The sequence below is a fragment of the Setaria viridis genome, chromosome 1 (assembly GCF_005286985.2).
Source record: "Setaria viridis chromosome 1, Setaria_viridis_v4.0, whole genome shotgun sequence".
Lineage (NCBI taxonomy): Eukaryota > Viridiplantae > Streptophyta > Magnoliopsida > Poales > Poaceae > Setaria > Setaria viridis.
Window position 1 is genome coordinate 30,501,863 of NC_048263.2, and position 18,820 is coordinate 30,520,682.

General features: G+C 46.3%; 1 protein-coding gene and 1 pseudogene across 1 annotated transcript; one reads left to right on the forward strand and one right to left on the reverse strand.

Annotated features, from left to right (window-relative positions):
• Positions 1-40: 40 nt before the first annotated feature.
• Positions 41-2,216, reverse strand: LOC117861795 (uncharacterized). The gene is made up of 2 exons (XM_034745331.2): positions 912-2,216; positions 41-811 (listed from the first exon to the last, which is right to left on the reverse strand). Exons 1-2 carry the CDS (start codon positions 1,912-1,914, stop codon positions 309-311), a joined length of 1,506 nt encoding a protein of 501 aa, XP_034601222.1. The 5' UTR covers positions 1,915-2,216; the 3' UTR covers positions 41-308.
• LOC117855747 (uncharacterized) lies at positions 1,986-16,230 on the forward strand (annotated as a pseudogene).
• Positions 16,231-18,820: the final 2,590 nt, after the last annotated feature.

Below are 18,820 nucleotides of genomic sequence, written 5' to 3' on the forward strand. Positions count from 1 at the left end.
TCATAACAGTAAAAGCAGAACGGGAATAGATAAAAGGAGATGAACAACGAATCAAAAGCTCGTTACGTAAGACAAACTTTCAATCCTTTTAACCTACCTGCGACACTTTTTTCACATCTAGGTAACAGCAGCTAGACGATGATACATGAACAGCAACAACAGCAAGTGCCAAATTATCCTGCAGTGTCCTAACTCCTAAGCTGCTAAAGCATCTGTCAGTATCGGCGTGGCCATTCGCCATTAACTACAACTAACCCCTGTTTGACAAACGGGCCACCTGTCGGTCTCCTGCCGTCACCGCGCGTTCATCAGTCTCGCAGCGAGATCTCGAACAGGTCGGACTCGGCCTCCGGGTCGCCGACGGACGCCGCGCCGGAGCCGGTGACGCTGTCCTTCCTGCTTTTGCTCGCCCGCAGCGCCTCCATCCACCCGGAGTCCACGCGGCCCATGGAGAAGAGCTCGCCGCTGTCGTCGAAGTCGAGCCCCATCGAGTCGCTCCCGCCGCCGCCGCCGCGGGCGTCGACGGCGGACGCGGCGCGCACGAAGCACGGGTTCGCCGTGCGCCGCGCGTTCGCCGGCGCGTACCGGAACTTGCCCTGCCCGAGGTTGACCAGCGCCATGACGTCGAAGCTGGAGGCCAGCACCGGGTACAGCGGGCTCGCGAACGCCTCCGCGTTGCAGCTCACCGCGTGCACCAGCTGCCCGTCCACCGTGAAGAACACCTTCCGCTTCGCCGGCTCGAAGCCACAACCCACCACCTTGTCCACGCCGACCCACGAGGACTTGTCCGATTCGTACACCAGCTTCATCCCTGGAACAATCCATCAAATGACTTTCAATTTCAGATCACGTCTTGACCTCATCAAGAATTGTCGAAGCAGAGTGCTTTATGTGCGTTGCAAATCACGTACCGTCGAGGTAGACGGCGCCGTTGGAGTGGAAGCCGATGGACGACGCGTACGTCCCCGCCAGCACCGGCCGTGCCGGAGCGGCGGACGCGACGGCGAGGCCGAGGGACATGACCAGGTGCCTCTGCTTGTCCTGTTGATCGTCCTTGGCGGCTCTGCTTTCTTGGACCGGGTCCTTGGCGTCCGGTGCGAAGCTGATGAGCTTGACGCGGTCGCTCTCGCTGGCGCCGTCCCGGCCACGCCGGCTCGCCCTCGACGCTGACCATTCCGGCCGTTTCGTGTTCAGGTAGATGATGGTGATCTCGAAGTAGGCGTCCTGCGGGAACGGCGCGCCGGCGAGCGGCGGCCCCGGCAGAGGCAGGCTCATCCTTGCGAGGCACAGCGCGCTGGGGTTGTTCCCCGCGTCGGCGTCGCCGCGGAGCGGGCTCGGGATGCTTCCGGGAAGCCACCTCTTGGTGGACGACGCGGCGGCGGCGGCGGCCGGGTTGAGCCGCACGGCCTGCATCCGCTCGGACGACCCCGCGGGGAGCTCCCATGCGGCCGCCTCCGCCATGTCGCGGCTGGTGTCGGCGTCGCAGATCGGGCAGGTGCCCCAGAGCGGCGACGAGGAGGCGGACTTGGACCGCGGCGGCGCGACGGCGAACACGAACTGCGCCCACCCGTTCTCCGCTGCCTCCGTCACCAGCCGCGGGTGGTCCGCCCACTGGAACGGGCCCTGCTGCGCGCCGCCGGGGCCCCGGTGCCTCACGTCGACGCGGTGGTGGTGTTGGTGCAGCTGCTGGAACCGGAGCCCCACGCGGGCGCTGGCTGTGCTGTACCTCATGTTGAGCTTCGCCAGCCCAGGGCTCGCCGTCGGCTCCACACCAGCCGCGGGGGCAACTTCCGGGAGCTCCGGCGGCGCGTTGCGGGGCGAGCTCCGCCGCCTGTACACAAGGAACGCGACCGCGACCAGCGCCGCGATGGGGAGCCCGACGGCGAGCAGCAGCCTGAGCCACAGCACCGCCATGACGCGCGCACGTCCCAGCCGCCGCCACTCACTGGGGGTATCGTCGCAGGTGCGCCGACGGAGAGGTGGACATGGACATGGTCACGATGCTCTTGGGGGGTGCGGCTGCGCGGCCGGTTGATTCTTTTCTGCGTGCTGTTGTTGTTGCGTTCTTGGAGCGTGGTTTGGTGGAGGGTCTCGGGAGGCCGGCGCGGGCACGGAACGCGGACCGGCTCAACCAGAACGGGCAAACAACAGCGGTTGGAGCCGGAGGGGGGTTTTAAATTGCGCGCAAGCGGCACGCCATCCGGGCGTGATGCTGCGGCCTGCGGGTGTGGGTTTATTTTGCAACGGGGACACCGGCACGTCGCACGGTGCGGGTTAATTAGGTTGCTGACGTGACATGTGAATGCTTTCAACGTGGTATATTCCCAAAGTTCGTGAAAGAGTCATGATGCGCGGGTTATTTTGAGAATTCTCAATCATAAAGGCAGAGATTCACCGAATATTTGACATTTTCATATCTTTAAATTGAGGTTAAGCATAAGAGCACACTGCCCATGTTAGGATCGGGATCTTTGACAGAATTAGGTTGTAGAATCATGATTCCGTCAGATTCTAGAAAAGAAGATGTATTTGAAGTATAACATTAATCATATTCTAAAGATAGAAGTCTATAATGCCGCTTTGATAGAGTTATTAAATTTTGTATACTTATCAAGTCCACATAATCCATTCAATTTGAATTTAATGTAATATTAAACATTATTTGACCATATTTTAAATCATTTAAAAGGGTCAAAGTATTCATAATAACATTAGGAAACATAAAAATATTCATAATAACATTACAAAACATGACACGCCATACCATGAAGAGAGTAAAATATGTAAAATGAAATCTATAAAACATAATTAAGCATAGATATTACAATAACTTATATGTTAGTAAAATTTAATAGTAGGATCATGAGCATGTATGATCCCATAGGATCCTATATCAAGGGTCATGATAGAACGGAACTAAGATCAACAATGGGATCAACATGAGCATGTTTCGCTTCATATATTGTGTAATATTCAATATTTTCTTGAATCTTTTTTATCTTTATTTTTACAATGATGTTTACACTTGCATTTATGGGCAGTAAATCTATTTACGTATAAGCTAACCACACATAGGATGAAATTTATATTTCACTATCTGGTTGAAAAGGGAAAACAATTGTAGCTACAAAATTGAATTTTTAATGAATACTCATCTTCAGCACTAAAGCTTGAGTAACAAACTTTGTAGTTATAGAAGTAATCATGAGCATGAAGTAGTTAGACGTTGAAAAACTATCAACCAACCATTCCCTATTCGGCTAATCCTACATTTAAAACTGGTCTATGAAATTAGTTGTCAACATAAGAATAAGACAAAAAGGAATTTAAGGACTTGCATAACTTATTTTTCATCACATAGACTTACTACTTAATAGACAATTTTTACAAAGATATTTTGTCAAGGAAAATGATCAGCCCCCTAACTCCCAACAACCTAGTGAATCGTGGCTGCACCTACATGATTCATATTGAAGTTTTAGGATACCTGTTGTACATGTAGCATTTGCATGAAAGAGAACGGCACTTGACAAGATTTGTGGGAATTAGATGTAGTTGATCAGTTACTATCACTTTCGTAATCATTATTATCATGCTAATACTCCTAAGACAAAATATTCTAGCTTTCCAACAGAAGAACGCGAGATAAAACCTTCACCTGCTTCTCTTATTTTATGAGAAACTTAGAAATGTAATTACCAATAACTCATTCATGTATTTAAGAATCATTGTGCAAGATTTTTCTTGCTAAAGGAATATAATATTAACCATTTCCTTTTATTTCATTGATGGTTTAAATGATTTTAGTGAAATGCAATGGAGTTTCTGTTCCGTTAAAATATGCTGCAAAATACCACAAAAATCAAATCCTGGAGAGAAAAAAAATAATTCCATGTATAGGGTAGCCGAAGGGGTTTCATTACATATTTTCTGCTAAATTGATACTAATGCTGGTACGACCTCAAAAAACTTTTCAACATTTTGACATCTCTGAACTCTGAACTTTACACCTTGTTGAAGCCGTTACAAACAGCGGTGGACGCAACGCAGAGCACACGTCAGAGACTTTTCCCCAGATACCAAATGATAAGAAAAGCATTGGTTCTTTTTCTGCAACGTCGGCCAGTCGGTGACCCGGTGCGGCAGCTCACGTCAGATGTGCCGGCCTGACGCCTGCCTGATCATGTTGTTCGGTTCAGAATCCCTTCATCTTTATCTAACCCCATCCCTAATCTCTTTCTTCTTGAGCAATAATCAGTGCACGTGGTGCGGAACGGGTTCTCACGTGGGGGAGGATCCGGGTCTTTGCTTGATCTGACGGGAAAAAGAAATTGGTTTGCAAATGATCGTTGGCCCTTCACATTCTCTCGAGCTTCCTGTGATGTTCTTGTTCTCACTCCCGTCAGTTGGTTTGTTTTTTTTTCGATACACAGTTTGTTGAAGCTTTGAAAGCATTACCACGGAACCACTGGTTGTTAAAAAACAGTCAAATGGCAGTCAACACAATTCGTGCATTCCTGGAATTGTTCATTTAACTTTTTGCTTTTGATTTTTTCGTTTCTAGAAGTGTTCAGTCATTGCTTCTGGGTTCCGGCTGCTGTGTGCTGTGATTCCTCAAAGGGCCAGAGGCCAGAAGCAATGTTGGCAGACCATCAGAGTAGGCCGCGCTGCTGGATTTCGGCAGTGGCTGAAGTGGCCCAAGAAATCGACGATGCAAGGCCCAAGAAGTTACGGTGCTGCTACCTGCACGTGTGCAAACTGGTAAGTTGGACGGACTCAAGGTCTTCGCAGAAACAGCGGTCAAGCAATGAAATCGACGATGTAAGGCCCAACAAGTTACCGATTTATCAGTAATTGTTCTTTCAGAAAATCAACTGAACGGGCCAATTCTCAGTGAGTTTTGGTGAATACCAAACATATCATCGTTGTACATGTTCGAAAATAATCTGTCGGGTGGAATCCCGCAAACTCTCTCTAATTTGTCTTCTCTTCGACAACTATCCTTGGAGGGCAATACGCTGGGCAACACATTGCCATCTAACTTCGGCAACGCCCTCCCTAGTCTCCAAATTCTGTACTTGGGAAACGACATGCTAGTTTCAGGTCTAATAGATTGGGATCTGTCATCTAATAAGTTCACTGGTCAAATCCCAAGCATATTCGGTAGTCTTTCAGGGCTGTCTATTCTAAACCTTGAGGAAAACATGCTTGAAGCAAGCGACAGTGCTGGCTGGGAATTCTTTGATGCCCTGACAAACTGCAGTTCCCTGGAGGTGCTTTCATTGGCTAATAATAATCTGCAGGGAGTCATACCATATTCGATTGCTAACCTGATCTACTAATGAACGAAAACCACCTATCAGGAATAGTTCCGCCGAGTATTGGGAAATTTAGAGCTTTAGTTAGGCTCTCATTGGGAATCAATAATCTTACCGGTACAATAGATTGGATTGGAAAGCTGCAGAAGCTACATAAATTAAATCTCAACAACAACAACTTCATAGGGGCAATCCCACCTTCACTTAGCAACCTTACACAATTAACAACAATGTCTTTTGCAGAAAATAAATTCACTGATTTTATACCACCTGGCTTGGGAAACCTTAAACATATGACAAGTTTGAACCTTAGCTACAACAATTTCCAAGGGAGCATACCAGTCAAGTTTGGCAATCTTAAACAACTAATGTCACTACATGTTTCATCAAACAAACTTAGCGGGGTAATTCCTGAAACTTTGGGCCAACGCCAACAGCTAACCACCATTCAAATGGACGAAAATATTCTTACAGGAAACATCCGGACCACCTTCAGTAATCTAAATAGCTTGAGCACGCTTAATGTTTTGCATAACAACTTGTCAGGACCCATGCCAGCTTGTTTAAATGATCTTGAGCTTCTCACTAAACTAGATCTATCTTACAACAATTTCGAAGGAGAAATACCAAGAAATGGAGTATTCGACAATGCTTCAGTTGTTTCACTCGATGGCAATCCCAGACTCTGTGGAGGAGCCACTGATTTTCATGTGCCTTCTTGCCATCTTGATTCTAGAAGTGTAGGACTCGCAAACAATCTGGTCGAAATATTGATCCCAATATTTGTCTTCATGTCACTTATAGTGTCGATATACATTATAATCTATGGGAATAAGACATCAAGAAGACCATACTTACTGTTGCTTTCTTTTGGTAAGCGGTTCCCTAAAGTTTCCTACAAGGATCTAGCCCAAGCTACAGAAAACTTCCTCCAAGTCGAACCTAATTGGGAGTGGAAGCTATGGTGCAGTTTACAAAGGAAAATTAACTCAAGCTAAAATTGAAGTGGCAATTAAGGTTTTTGACCTTGAGATGAGATGCGCCGAAAAAAGTTTCATATCGGAATGCGAAATGTTGAGAAGCATTCGTCATCGGAACCTTCTTCCTATCCTAACTGCATGCTCAACAATAGACAATACTGGCAACGATTTCAAAGCTCTAATTTATGTAGTAATGCAGAATGGGAATCTGGACACGTGGTTGCATCCCAGACCTACTGCAGGTCTGAAACATTTGGACTTGATACAGAGAGTAAACATAGCTGTCAGCATAGCTGATGCCTTGGCATATTTACACCACGACTGTGGGAATCCTATTGTCCATTGTGATTTGAAACCAACTAATATCCTTCTTGATGATGATATGGATGCCCATTTGGGAGACTTTGGCATTGCAAGTATAGTTCTTGATTCTAGGTCAGCACCAGTTGGACATTCTGGGCTTAATAGTTCAGTGGTTGCGACGGGAACTATAGGATATATTGCTCCAGGTATGCAGATTGTCACGTCCTGCATTTGTATCTGGCATTTTCTTGTTTCAGAAAAGATGAGGCAATCTTTTATGCAAATGAATATCTTGACTTTAGACTGCACTATACATTAGATTTTTATACGTTTTTCTCAGAGTATGGTCAGTGTGTTCATGCATCAACATGTGGGGATGTTTACAGTTTTGGAATAGTACTACCTCTAGAGATGCTAACAGGCAGGCAAAAGACCAACCGACTCTATGTTTGAGGGTAAAGTCAGCTTTGCTAGCTTTGTGGAGAGGAACTTTCCAAATCAAATGTTAGATAAGATCGACGCTTATCTCCAAGAAGAATGCAAGCGCTCTATACAAGCAATGCCAGAAGCAGAAAAGGAGATCTATCAATGCTTACTATCACTCGTGCAAGTAGCTCTTTCTTGCACGCGTCTATGCCCAAGAGAACGAATGAGAATGAGAGAAGTAGCCATTAATAACTTGCATGCAATCAGGAGGTCATATGTTGCAGCGTCAAGCAAGAGTAAGTCATGTTTCGCTGGAGTTATGTCCAACATGCCATGGAGCTTAGTTAATTAGTATGTCTTTGGAGGCAACAGAGGCATAAAGATTATAAATTAGCCTGGCCACGAGCACCATGCTGAAATTGACGAACAGCACTGCTTGCAACGTCTTGTACATAACTGAAACTAAGATTTGGTTTGTGAACCTGCTTAGTAATAAAATGCAACTGGTAGAGAAGGAACTGATTATTCGATGAAGCATTAAGAATTTGAAGAAGTGTCACAGATCGCCTTGTTGATTGTTAGCGTGACTGTAATACTAGGCGACTCTTTTCAGATAATTCATCGTGCGGACTACTCATATGAACCAAGTCCCATCTACGCTTTGATCAGTGATCACCATGTAGGATATATACAATCCAGATTCCCTAGGCAATGCTTTAGAATAGATTTGGATCTGTCGTCCAATAGTTCACTAGCCAAATACCAAGCATATTCGAGAACATTCAGGGGTTGTCTCTTCTAAACCTTGAGCTAAACCCTGAACATCCTTGAAGTAGGCAATAGTGTTGACTGAGAATGATCAATGATGCCATGGTAGACTGTATTCCCCTACGTCAACGGTCTCATAGGTCGTCTCATGTAGAGCCACGTCAGATTTTTGATGATCTGGAGGAGAGAAAGCGAGGAGAGAGAAAGAGGTTGTTCTTTCGCGAAACAACCACCTCATGAGCTAAATTGTAGGATTACAAGATCAGGGGTGGAGCTAGGATTTGAGGGGGGATGGACAAAGTAAAGTAGAACTGATAGCCATGTGATTATGGATTACCTGCGGCGGTGTCAATTTGGACAGCAATGGTGGCGTGGCCGCGGCGGCGTCACGCAGCGTCTCAACTCTCACGTTCGATCTCCCGGTGGCCAGTCTAGCAGTACCAGCGCCGGGTGGCCGCGGTGTCCAACAAACTGGCGAAGGAGAAGACTGAAAGACCGAAGACGAATAGTCGAACGGACAGAGTCACGACGCTTGATGCTTCGAATTCCAAACAATAATGAAGGGAGAAGGTGAGCAACAACCAGATAGGTTTAAATAGGCTGCTTCTTATTGGGTCCAAAAACAATTAACATTTGGAATGAATGGGAGGAGGGCGATGAGCTGAACAGCTAATATGTACATGTATATTTATACCAGAATCTAGAGGATTAGGGTTTAGGTGCCACCCGAGGATCAGGAGGTCACCCGAGGATCGCGTGGCACGGCACCGCTAATCTTGTAGCTATAGGTGCTGTATCACTTCATCCATTAGTTTTATTGCTGAATGAAATGAACCAAAGGACGGCAACCACAACCCTCATTAATAATTAACCTTGGATAAGCAAAACACATGCAATTGTTGGTCACATGTGTTTACTGATACATTGTAGGCTCATCTGATGCACGACGTGGAACTATCGTGTTCCTTCGTGGGGCTCCTACTCAATCATTTAGTTACCGCGTGGTTATGGCTCAGGTTAGCTTCACTGACCTGCACACCGTTGGTACCGCACATTATTCACTGAACCTCCCCTACGCCACCCGAGGATCAGGGGGTGACAGACACCCCCCCCGCCCCCTCACCCCTCCCTCCCTCTGCCGTTACAAGATAACTTAACAATCATTGTATAAGTTATTGTTATCATGCAACTCATAATATTTTATTTTTTCATATGCACAAATTGAGGAATTATATAGCTCTACCAAACACAACCCATTATACGGGTTGCCTGTTGAGTTGTCTTAAAATTACGTGTCAATGCATGAGACCGTCTATTAGACGACACCAATGTACTTGTCCTAAGAACTTGTTCGGTTAATCCCCTCCGTGACAGGATTGGGGGAGGGGAACTAGCCCCCACGGCCAACCATACACACACATATCCGGAATTAACAACCAAACAAGGTCTAAATATGCTTTCATTGGCTATTAGGGGGTGTTTGGATACCCCTTGCTAAACTTTAGCAGCTAAATTTTAGCACCTTTTAGCTGCTAATCTGCCAAACACCCTTGCTAAAGTTTGCTAAAGTTGAGTTGCTAAAGTTTAGCCCTTTTAGCAAGTTTTTGGTTGCTAAACCTTGCTAGAAGGTGGGGTGGACACCATTTGCCCCTCGTTATTGCTTGTACGGTGTGCACCTCCCTACCCCCCTCCCGCACTCGCACCCGCACCCGCGTCTGCTCAACGCATCCGCCGATGCACCCGTCTTCTTCATCCCAACTCCTCTGCTCGTCGCATCTGCCGCCGCCGCTAGACGCATCCACCGCCGCCGGCTCCTGCAGTCCAGCCCCGCCGTCGGTAGGTACTCCCACCTCATCCGCTGTAACTCCCGGATCAATCCCCATCTGCGCATCCCATCTTCCCCCCCGGATCTATGCTTTGCTGCGCTGCCACCCCCCGGATCCACCATCCTTGCCGCTGCAACCCCCGGATCCATCCCTATCGCTGCCGCCAACAGCCTCTGCTCCATCCCCCTTCCCGTCGGCGCCTCTCCCTACTCCATCCCCATAGCCGGCGCCAACATCCCTAGCCCCATCCCCACCGCAGCCGCCAACGTCCCCCTGCACCATCCCCATCGCCGCCGCCACCACCCCTTGCCCCATCCCCACCACAACCACTCCGAGCAGATGGATGGATACCGTGATTGGTTTTGCAGGGTGCTTCATCCTCGGTGGCCCCTTCTTTCCCTAATCCTGTTGCCGTCCCTGATCCAGACGAGTTGGAGATCCTGTCCCAAGGCTCGTCGCGTGCTCGGGTGGCTCCATCTCTCTCGGTTGGGAGGGTTAAGATACAGGATCTTGACCTCAACTCCTAGGATGAGCCATTCCCCTTCCTCGATGAGTACTCGGATTTTCTGGAGCATGGAAGAGGACGTGGCGATGGTGGTAGACTCGGCTCGTTTCAACCTCCCTGTCAGAGCGATGGTGGTGTTTACATCGGTTGGGGAAGGAGTGTCACTACACGTGGTCGTCGCCGTGGCTGTGGAAGGAGTGCTACTGCTTCACTTTCGCCACCTGCAGGTTTACCTCTTTGTTATGTTGAATTGCTTGATCTTGGTGGATGATCTTGGTGATTTATCGTTACTGGTAGTGATTGAAGGGCATCACTTATATTGCAGGTGGTAGTCCTCCCATCCGGCAACCAGTTCGGGGGAGGTTGGGACGAGGCACATCCTCTGCCGCCTTTTCATCGTTCATGAACATGGGTGATGCTGAAGAATTGGATGACGAAGCTGGGGATGAAACTTCTGTAAGCATCCTGTCCTGTTAGAGTAGTGTGCTACACTTGTTTTGTTAGAATATTTATGTTTTGCATTTTGTGTTAGAACAAATATGACAAAGCAAATTGGAGAAAAAAAACATAGGTATTTTTTTGTGAATTATCTGTGGAGCAAATGCGGTTAGGCAATGCACCAGGTGGGGTGATGAATACTAGAGGTTTCAAGGAAATAGCTACAAAATTCAGGGAAATGACTAACCTCAGACATGAACTCAAGCAATTCAGAAACAGGTGGACACAATGCAGGAAATTATATGAATTTTACAATATGGCCATGAAACAATCAGGTTTAGGTAAAAAAAGTAATGGAGCAATTTCAGCATCTAAAAAATGGTGGAAAACTAACAGCAAGGTAGAAAAAGTATTTTTATTTGTACTGTTTACCTATTTTTTTGTTGTAAGGTACATAATTTCTGAATTCCTCTATCATTGCATTGCAGTCGCCAGAATGCAATAAATTTAGCAGATTCATACCTCACTACGTTGATCTATTGCACGAGATGTTCCACAAAAAGGTTGTTGATGGATCAACATCCACCATAGCTGGAGATGTAGATGAGGATAAGGAGTTCCCTGATGAAGATGAGTTAGCGGTGGATGAGGATGAGGACTACCCTCAAGAGAGAGCCCTATGAGTAATGGCAGCCGAAAAAGAAGTACCAGTACAAATGATACGGCATCAAGCCCACAAAAGAAGAGTAAAAGTCCATTTTTTAGCATGTTCAAGGGCCTCATAGACACCATGCAAGCTAGTAGCTCTAAAGATAACAATACCATGAGGGTTAAGATGGAGTTACAGTTGAAGCAGAGGGAACTGAAACTGCAACAACAGTTAAAGCAGAAGGAGATGGAATTGGAATTTAGAAAGCATACTCAGGATAAAGAAGAAGAGGAGTTCAAAGAAAGCCTTGTTATGGCACAGGATTGTGGAGCATCAAAAGAGTCAGAAGAGTATTTTGTTGCTATGGAGTTGTTTACCATTAGACTTAACAGAATAGCTTTTGGCACATTGAAGACAAAAGAAGCAAGGTTGAAATGGTTGAAAACTAAGTGTGGGAAGTACTTTGGCAGGTGTCACACCCGGTTTTTAAAACAAAACCAAGTATTAACTATATGTATGCCAGGATCAAGTTTCATACATATAGTGACATCATAAGTGAATAACAGCAACAGTATCATGTAAAAATATACAAAAAGACTTACGAGACTAACAGAGACACGCAGCTTAAACTCTGGAAACGAAGGCTCCAAACTTCACAGGCACTCGACTGGGGGTTGCGTACGCCTAGAACTCAGCATCATCTTCATAGAAACTTCACACCTTCTTCTTCTGAGCAGCAGTAAGCAAGGGTGAGTACACTTATGGTTGGTACTCAGCAAGGCCATAGGAACTAACCAGAATTAATGATTTAAGTCCATCTTCAAGTTTAATTAATCATGTGAGGGTCCAAGCCGCTCATAACCATGAGCACGGTTGATGTATCAGTTTACACTCTGCAAAGGTTGTACACTTTACCCACAACTCGTGGTCCCCGGTGTCGCCCGGGTTTGCAAAGCCCTTAAACACTTCCTTTGGTGAGTGGCTGGGGGGTCCACTACGAAGCCTTTACAAAGACACATAGCTAACTAGTAGCCCGCTAGAGTTTCAGTAGCGATGTGGGTCACAACCCGTTGTAATGAGTCAGCACCTTAGAAGGCTACTACTCCGGGTCCTACCCCCGACACCTTCTCCCTCCTTACCCTTTCGGTAAGGCCACTAGTCAACCACATGCCTAATTAGTCGGCTAAGATTAGAGCCATGTGATGTTGTGGTTGTACTATTTTCTTGGGTGGTTCTCCATGTTCCAATTAACATTCTCATGGTATTATGAATAAAGCATAGGTAGAAGGATAGTTAGGGATACTTGCCTTTCTCCAACGACAAGTTACTCTTATTGCTCTTCGGTCCTTGCTTTCTTGAAACTCTTAACCTTCAAAGCTTCGGACAGCGATCCTTCTAATCGAAGCAAACATCAGCAACAAACAAACAACAAGAGCAACTAAGAACAATACACCAAAACAAAAGAAAGGCTTAAAAGAGCGTACTAAAGGATGAGGGTTCGATCTAGGGAAACGTTGAGAATGGAACTATCGAGAGATTTGATTCATGAAAGAAATAAAAAAAACTATAAGCTAGGTTTATTTTATTTAGGATATTTCAGAAAGAAAATACCCTAAGTTAGAATTAAGACAAATTATACTTTATTTGCAAAGATCGAGGTAGAAACCTAGTCAAGTTTTATTTATAAATATTTAAGTACAATTTATGCAAATTAAATATTTAATTTGGAAATAAAGCATAGATGAACATCTAAACACATAAGTTTATATTTCGAGTTCAACTAAGCATATTATATTAAAAACACATTTATATTTATATTAGCCAAATTAATATTTAATTATAAAAATTTGGGTTATAACCTATGTAGCTTTTATTTAGAAAGCAATCGAATAAATATTAATCAAATTGAATTTGATTTAAGAAAAGCCGAGATTTAACTCTAAATAGTTTTTAATTGAAAGAATTATTTAAATAGATGTTAATCAAATTATCTTGAGTTTATGAAAAATCGGTGTCAACCTAATTGGCTTTTATTTAGAAAGGTTATGAAGTGAGCATTAATCGAGTTAACATTTATTGTGAAAAACGATGGATAACACTTGGTGACTTTTATTTAGAGAAACACAGGTTAATCAGGTATTAATCAAATTAATATTAAATTTATTTTTAAAGACATGAAATGTAAGATGACATCAACACTAACATGTACTTTATGTTGTTATGAACCTAACGCAACTTGAACGGATTTAAAACGGAGCTAAAACGCGAAATCTACGGATAAACAAGGTTCTAAGGACTAAAACGTGATTATTTGTAAACTACAGGGGTTAGCAGAGAAGTTTACCAAGATTCATTGAACAGAGCCCACGAAAAGCTGAAAGCTCGAGGTTGGATCTGCAAAAGGGTAAGGATTGGATTAGATTGCAAGAAACTGGAAAGTTCAGGGGGTTTTTGATAAGATTTTCAAGTCACATGAAATAAAGAAAGGATATTAGAGAATTCAGGGGCTAGATTGCAAATCTGCCATCTTCTTCTTTCTTTCTCCAGAGATAGGCATGCGCCTGGGTTTGGCCGACGGGAGGAGGGGCCTCGCCGGCGTGGGAGGGGGGCCTCGCTGGCGGCGAGCTCGCCGGCGCGCGGGCGGCAGTGCCCTGGTGGGGGATACGGGGAAGAGAGGAGGAGGGAAGGAAGGAGAGGGCCCTCACCGGAGGAAGAATAGGAACTTCGGCCGGCGACAAGACGGGCGGCGGCGGCGGTGATTTGGGCGGGGAGGAGCGACGGGAATGAGCAAAACGGAGAGAGGGGAGTGCGGCGAAGCTTTATAGGCCGAGAATGAGAGCGGAGAGGGCGCCGGGGAGGCGAATCGAGCTCTGGCAGCCATTAATGGCCTTCGAGCTTGTGCGGCCATTTCTGGGGAGAGGAAGAGAGGGGGCGGCCGTTTGAGGTCGGGAGTGGGGTAGGGGAGGCGTCACGAGGTCGTGAAGGGCCTCGGGAGGCCGGGAGACGAGGGGGCCGGGAAGGCCGGCGGCGCACGGGGGACGCGCCGTCCCTGTTTGTGCGTCTGGAGCTCCAACCGAAGGTGTCGGGTTGAAAACGGTACGGGAAATTCCCGTACCGACCGACACCGTATACCGCATTAACCGATCGGATATCGTTTTTGCAGGAAAAATATAAAACGGGAAACCGACACCGTATTTTAGGCAGGAACAGGAACGAAATCAGTTAAGGGGTTCTCCCGACCGTATTCACGGTTCCCGTATTCAGCAGGAAAAATACCGGCGGTATTCCCGTATTTTGCACAGCAAAATCTTATTTTCAGCCCATGTCAACTTGTAGCCCAGCACACCTCTCACTCTCAGTCAGCCGCGCGGCCCAGCCCAACAACAGGCCTACCAACAATCCACAACCGTCAACCAGGGCAGGCAGTCAGGCACTGGCGCACTGCTGGACTCATCCATCCGTCCGCCACGGCGCCACGCAAACCCTAGCGGCTAGCGCGAGGCTCGTCCGTCCGCCGGCCGCCGCCCGTCCGCCGCCGCCCGTCTGGCCGCCGCCCGTCCGTCCGCCGGCCGCCGCCCGTCCGCCGCCGCCCGTCCGGCCGCCGCCCGTCCGGCCGCCGCCCGTCCGTCCGTCCGCCGGCGCCCGCCCGTACGACGCCGCGCGCCCGCCCGTCCGACACCGCGCGCTCGTCCGCGGCCGGCCGGCCGCCCGTCCGCCGCCGCCCGTCCGGCCGCCGCCCGTCCGCCGCCACCCATCCGTCCGGCCGCCGCCCGTCCGTCCGTCCGCCGGCGCCCGCTCGTACGACGCCGCGCATCGGACTCGCCCTCGGCATCGCGCAGACCGTCTGTATGTTCTTGACAATTCAATTGGATTGCTCACGATATTTGTGAAGTGATTGCTCGACTGTTAGTTCCTGACAAATGCTCAATTAATGCAATTGCAGCCAACGGTGGATTCAAGGGAAGCCTCACCGGCATCAGCATCGGCGCCCGCCCACGGCCGGCGGTCGTCCTCCATCGGCGGAGCAATGTCGCCGCCGACTGGGGGTCCTGCCGCCTCTGCTGCTGGCTCATCGGGATCCAAGCGACGGCTCATCCTGGAGCCGCCACTACCGGTGGTGGTGCATAGCACCATGCTTCCTACTCCAACTCCAACCTCAGGTGGTGTATTATCCTTGTAAATTGTAATTGCTTCAGGAAGTTGTATTGCTACTCATAGAATCCAAAAACTTTCATATTTTACTCAACCTATTGCTACTCATAGAATCCAAAAACTTTCATATTTTACTCAACCTAGCTTGTGATATCATGTAGAGGCACTGCAAGTCTGCAATATGTTATTACACTTTATATATTAAATCGTGTATGTTTTGTAATGGTCACTGTATCTATATGATGAATTGATGATGTATTGATGTAGTAATGGTCTCTGGTCTATATGATCGTGTTTTCTAATTGCATAGGAATACAAGTATATTAGTGCAACCAAAGTTATTCATGTATTTATAGTCTCTGGTTCTTATTCATGTATTTCTCCTCGCAGGATGTATGATGTCAAGGTCAACAAGTGGTTTGTGTCTGTCTAGTGCAACTCCAGCATCTAGTCCAGCAACTGATGATGGGGTTTCTTTGCTAAGTGGAGGTGGCATTGGTAGTGACAGTGGTGCTGGTGCAGCTGATATAGGCGGCAGTGGTAGTGACAGTGGTGGAAATGGTGCTGGTGATGGAAATGTTGGACAGCAAGGTCTGCAAGGAACAGATACAACAAATGCCATCATTATTGAGGGTGATGAGTCTGTGCCTGCTGAAGATGATCAGCGCAGTGGGAAGAGGCAAAAGAGGTGCACATCTGATGTATGGCAGTACTTTACCAAGAAGAGGGTGGTCATTGAGGATAATGGGAAGACATATGTTCAGGTCTGGGCTCATTGCAAATGGCCAAGATGCAAGCACAAGGGCAGATGTGAGAGTAATTACGGAACAACTGGATTTTGGACCCATCTGAGGGTGGCACATAGTATAGTGAAGGGCCAACAGCAGCTCAAAGTGGAAAAAGATGGGAAGAAAGACATCACTGCTGTGGTACCATATAGGTATGATGAAGAGGCTAGCTTGAGAAAGTTTTACCTAGCAATAGTCATGCATGAGTACCCATTTAATATATCTGAGCATGAGTATTTTGTTGAGTTCATCAAATCCCTGCGTCCTAACTTTCCAATCAGATCTCGGGTTACCATTAGGAAGGAAATTATGAACATGTTCTTAGCTGAAAAGGAAAGGTTGTATGACTACTTCAAATCTGTCTCTTGCCGATTTAGTGCCACCATGGACATGTGGACTTCAAATCAGAACAAGTCATATATGTGTGTCACTGTACATTGGATAGATGACAATTGGTCTATCCAGAAAAGGATTGTTAACTTTGTGCATGTAAAGGGCCGTCATACTGGTACAAAGCTGTCGGAGACATTTACTGAACTTATGGTTAAGTGGTATATTGACAAGAGAATGTTTGCTCTGACCTTGGACAATGCATCAGCAAATGAAGTAGCAGTCAAAGACATCATCTCTGATCTAAAGGCTAATGCTAGTGCAACGTCTTTGATATGTGATGGAATATTCTTCCATGTGAGGTGTGCTTGTCACATACTGAACCTTGTTGCTAGGGATAGTTTGAGTGTAATCACACCCATAATTGAGAATATTAGACAACTTGTTCTTGCTGTCAAAGGATCTCCATTGCAATGGGAGGAGCTCATGAAGCGTGCAACCGAGTGTGGATTGGATACAAACAAGGGCCTTTCACTTGATGTGTCAACCAGATGGAATTCCACGTATTTGATGCTTCGAGATGCTTTGTACTACAAGAATGCATTCATGAGGCTAAAATCGTCAGATCGCCGTAGGTATGAAAAAATCACTCCTTCTCCTAGTGAATGGGTCATGGCATTTAAACTGTTCCAATGCTTGAAGAAATTCTTTGATCTCACTGAACTATTGTCTGGAACTTTATATCCCACTGCAAATCTATTCTATAGAGGATTTTGTGAGATAAAGATTTTACTACATGAATGGTCAGTTTGTCAAGATATCACTATTAGTGCAATGGCAAGTTCTATGAGTACGAAGTTCGAAAAATATTGGAAGAAATCATCCACTACACTTGCTATTGCCTGCTTTCTAGATCCTAGATATAAGAAAAGGCTTATAGAGTTCTACATGAGAAAATTCCATGGTACCTCACCTCAAGTTTATGTTGATGAACTTGTTGATGTCATCAAGAAACTGTACCAGTTCTATGCTACTGCTGAACCTTCATCCTCGAGGCCTAAACGTGGGTCAAATGATGTTAAGGATATAGATACAGCTGACCTATTAGTGGACAGTGGAGATGATGAACTAGAGAACTTCTTATATGAGTCTAGTGGGCATGATGCTAATGATATGAATGAGCTGGACAAGTATATGGCAGATCCTCCTCTGAGGCTTAGTGGTCAGTTTGATATCTTGGCATGGTGGAAGAATCAGACCGATGAGTATCCTGTTCTGTCAAAAATAGCTCGTGATTTGCTAGCTGTACAAGTCTCAACCGTCGCTTCTGAATCTGCTTTTAGCGCTGGTGGACGTGTTGTTGATCCTTTCCGTAGCCGTCTTGATCCTGAAATGGTTGAAGCTTTGATATGCATGAAAGATTGGGTTGCTGCAGGCAGAAGAGGTTAGAAAAGTATCTCAGTTTTAGTTATTGTACAATATTTTATCATAATCATGTTTTCTAATATATGTGTCTTGGCTAACTATGATTTTCAGATAGAAAGATTGCTTCAATTGTAGGTGATCTTGAAGTTATTGAGGCTCTTGCTTCGAAGCTGAAGATTGAGGTCATTTTACTGTCTAGTTTAAGTCATTTTCAACAAAGTCAATGCTACTGTAACTTTTTAAGATTGATGCCTCCTATTTGTTGTAGGACGACGATGTCGCGGATAGTGATGAAGAACATGGGCCACATGAAGATGATCTGGACCTCTTTGACATGTAGAAATGTAGAACTTGTGTTCTGTTATTTGTGTACTTTTTTTTATTTTGGACCTGTCAACTTGTGATTTGTGAACGTTATGATTTATGAACTTGTGAGTTGTGGTATGTGGACAGCATGTTCATCTGTCGAGTGTGGATTATGCATGTTCAACTTGTCAGCATGTTCGTCTTGTGGCTGGTATTGACGTATTGTTTACTTGTTTGCATATGGATTATGCATGGTTGCTATTGTTGCATCGAGCTCTCTGTTTCTAAGTGGTTACATATATCTATATTTCCGATTTGTGTTACCGTTTCCCGATCGTAATCGACACGTTCCCGTTCGAAATATTCCGTTCCTGATATCGTGTAATACCGGATCCGTTTTCCCGTCCGACCTTCCCGTTCCCATTTCCGTTCCCGACTAAAAAAATATAGGAGAGGGAATGGTTAAGATATTTTCCCGACCGTTCCCGACCGTTTTCAGGCCTACGAAGGTGGAAGAGGCCCCTGGCAGGTGGGGCCCACCTGTTGGGGGGGGAGAGAGAGGGAGTTGGGGTGGGCTGGTGTAGGGGGAAAGGAGGCCGGCGTGTT

Excerpts from the sequence above, each read along its gene's own strand:
- LOC117861795 (XM_034745331.2), bottom strand. The coding sequence starts at position 1,914 with ATGGCGGTGCTGTGGCTCAGGCTGCTGCTCGCCGTCGGGCTCCCCATC. Across the intron at positions 812-911 it reads CGGCGCCGTCTACCTCGACG|GGATGAAGCTGGTGTACGAA; the intron begins GTACGTGATTTG and ends GGATTGTTCCAG.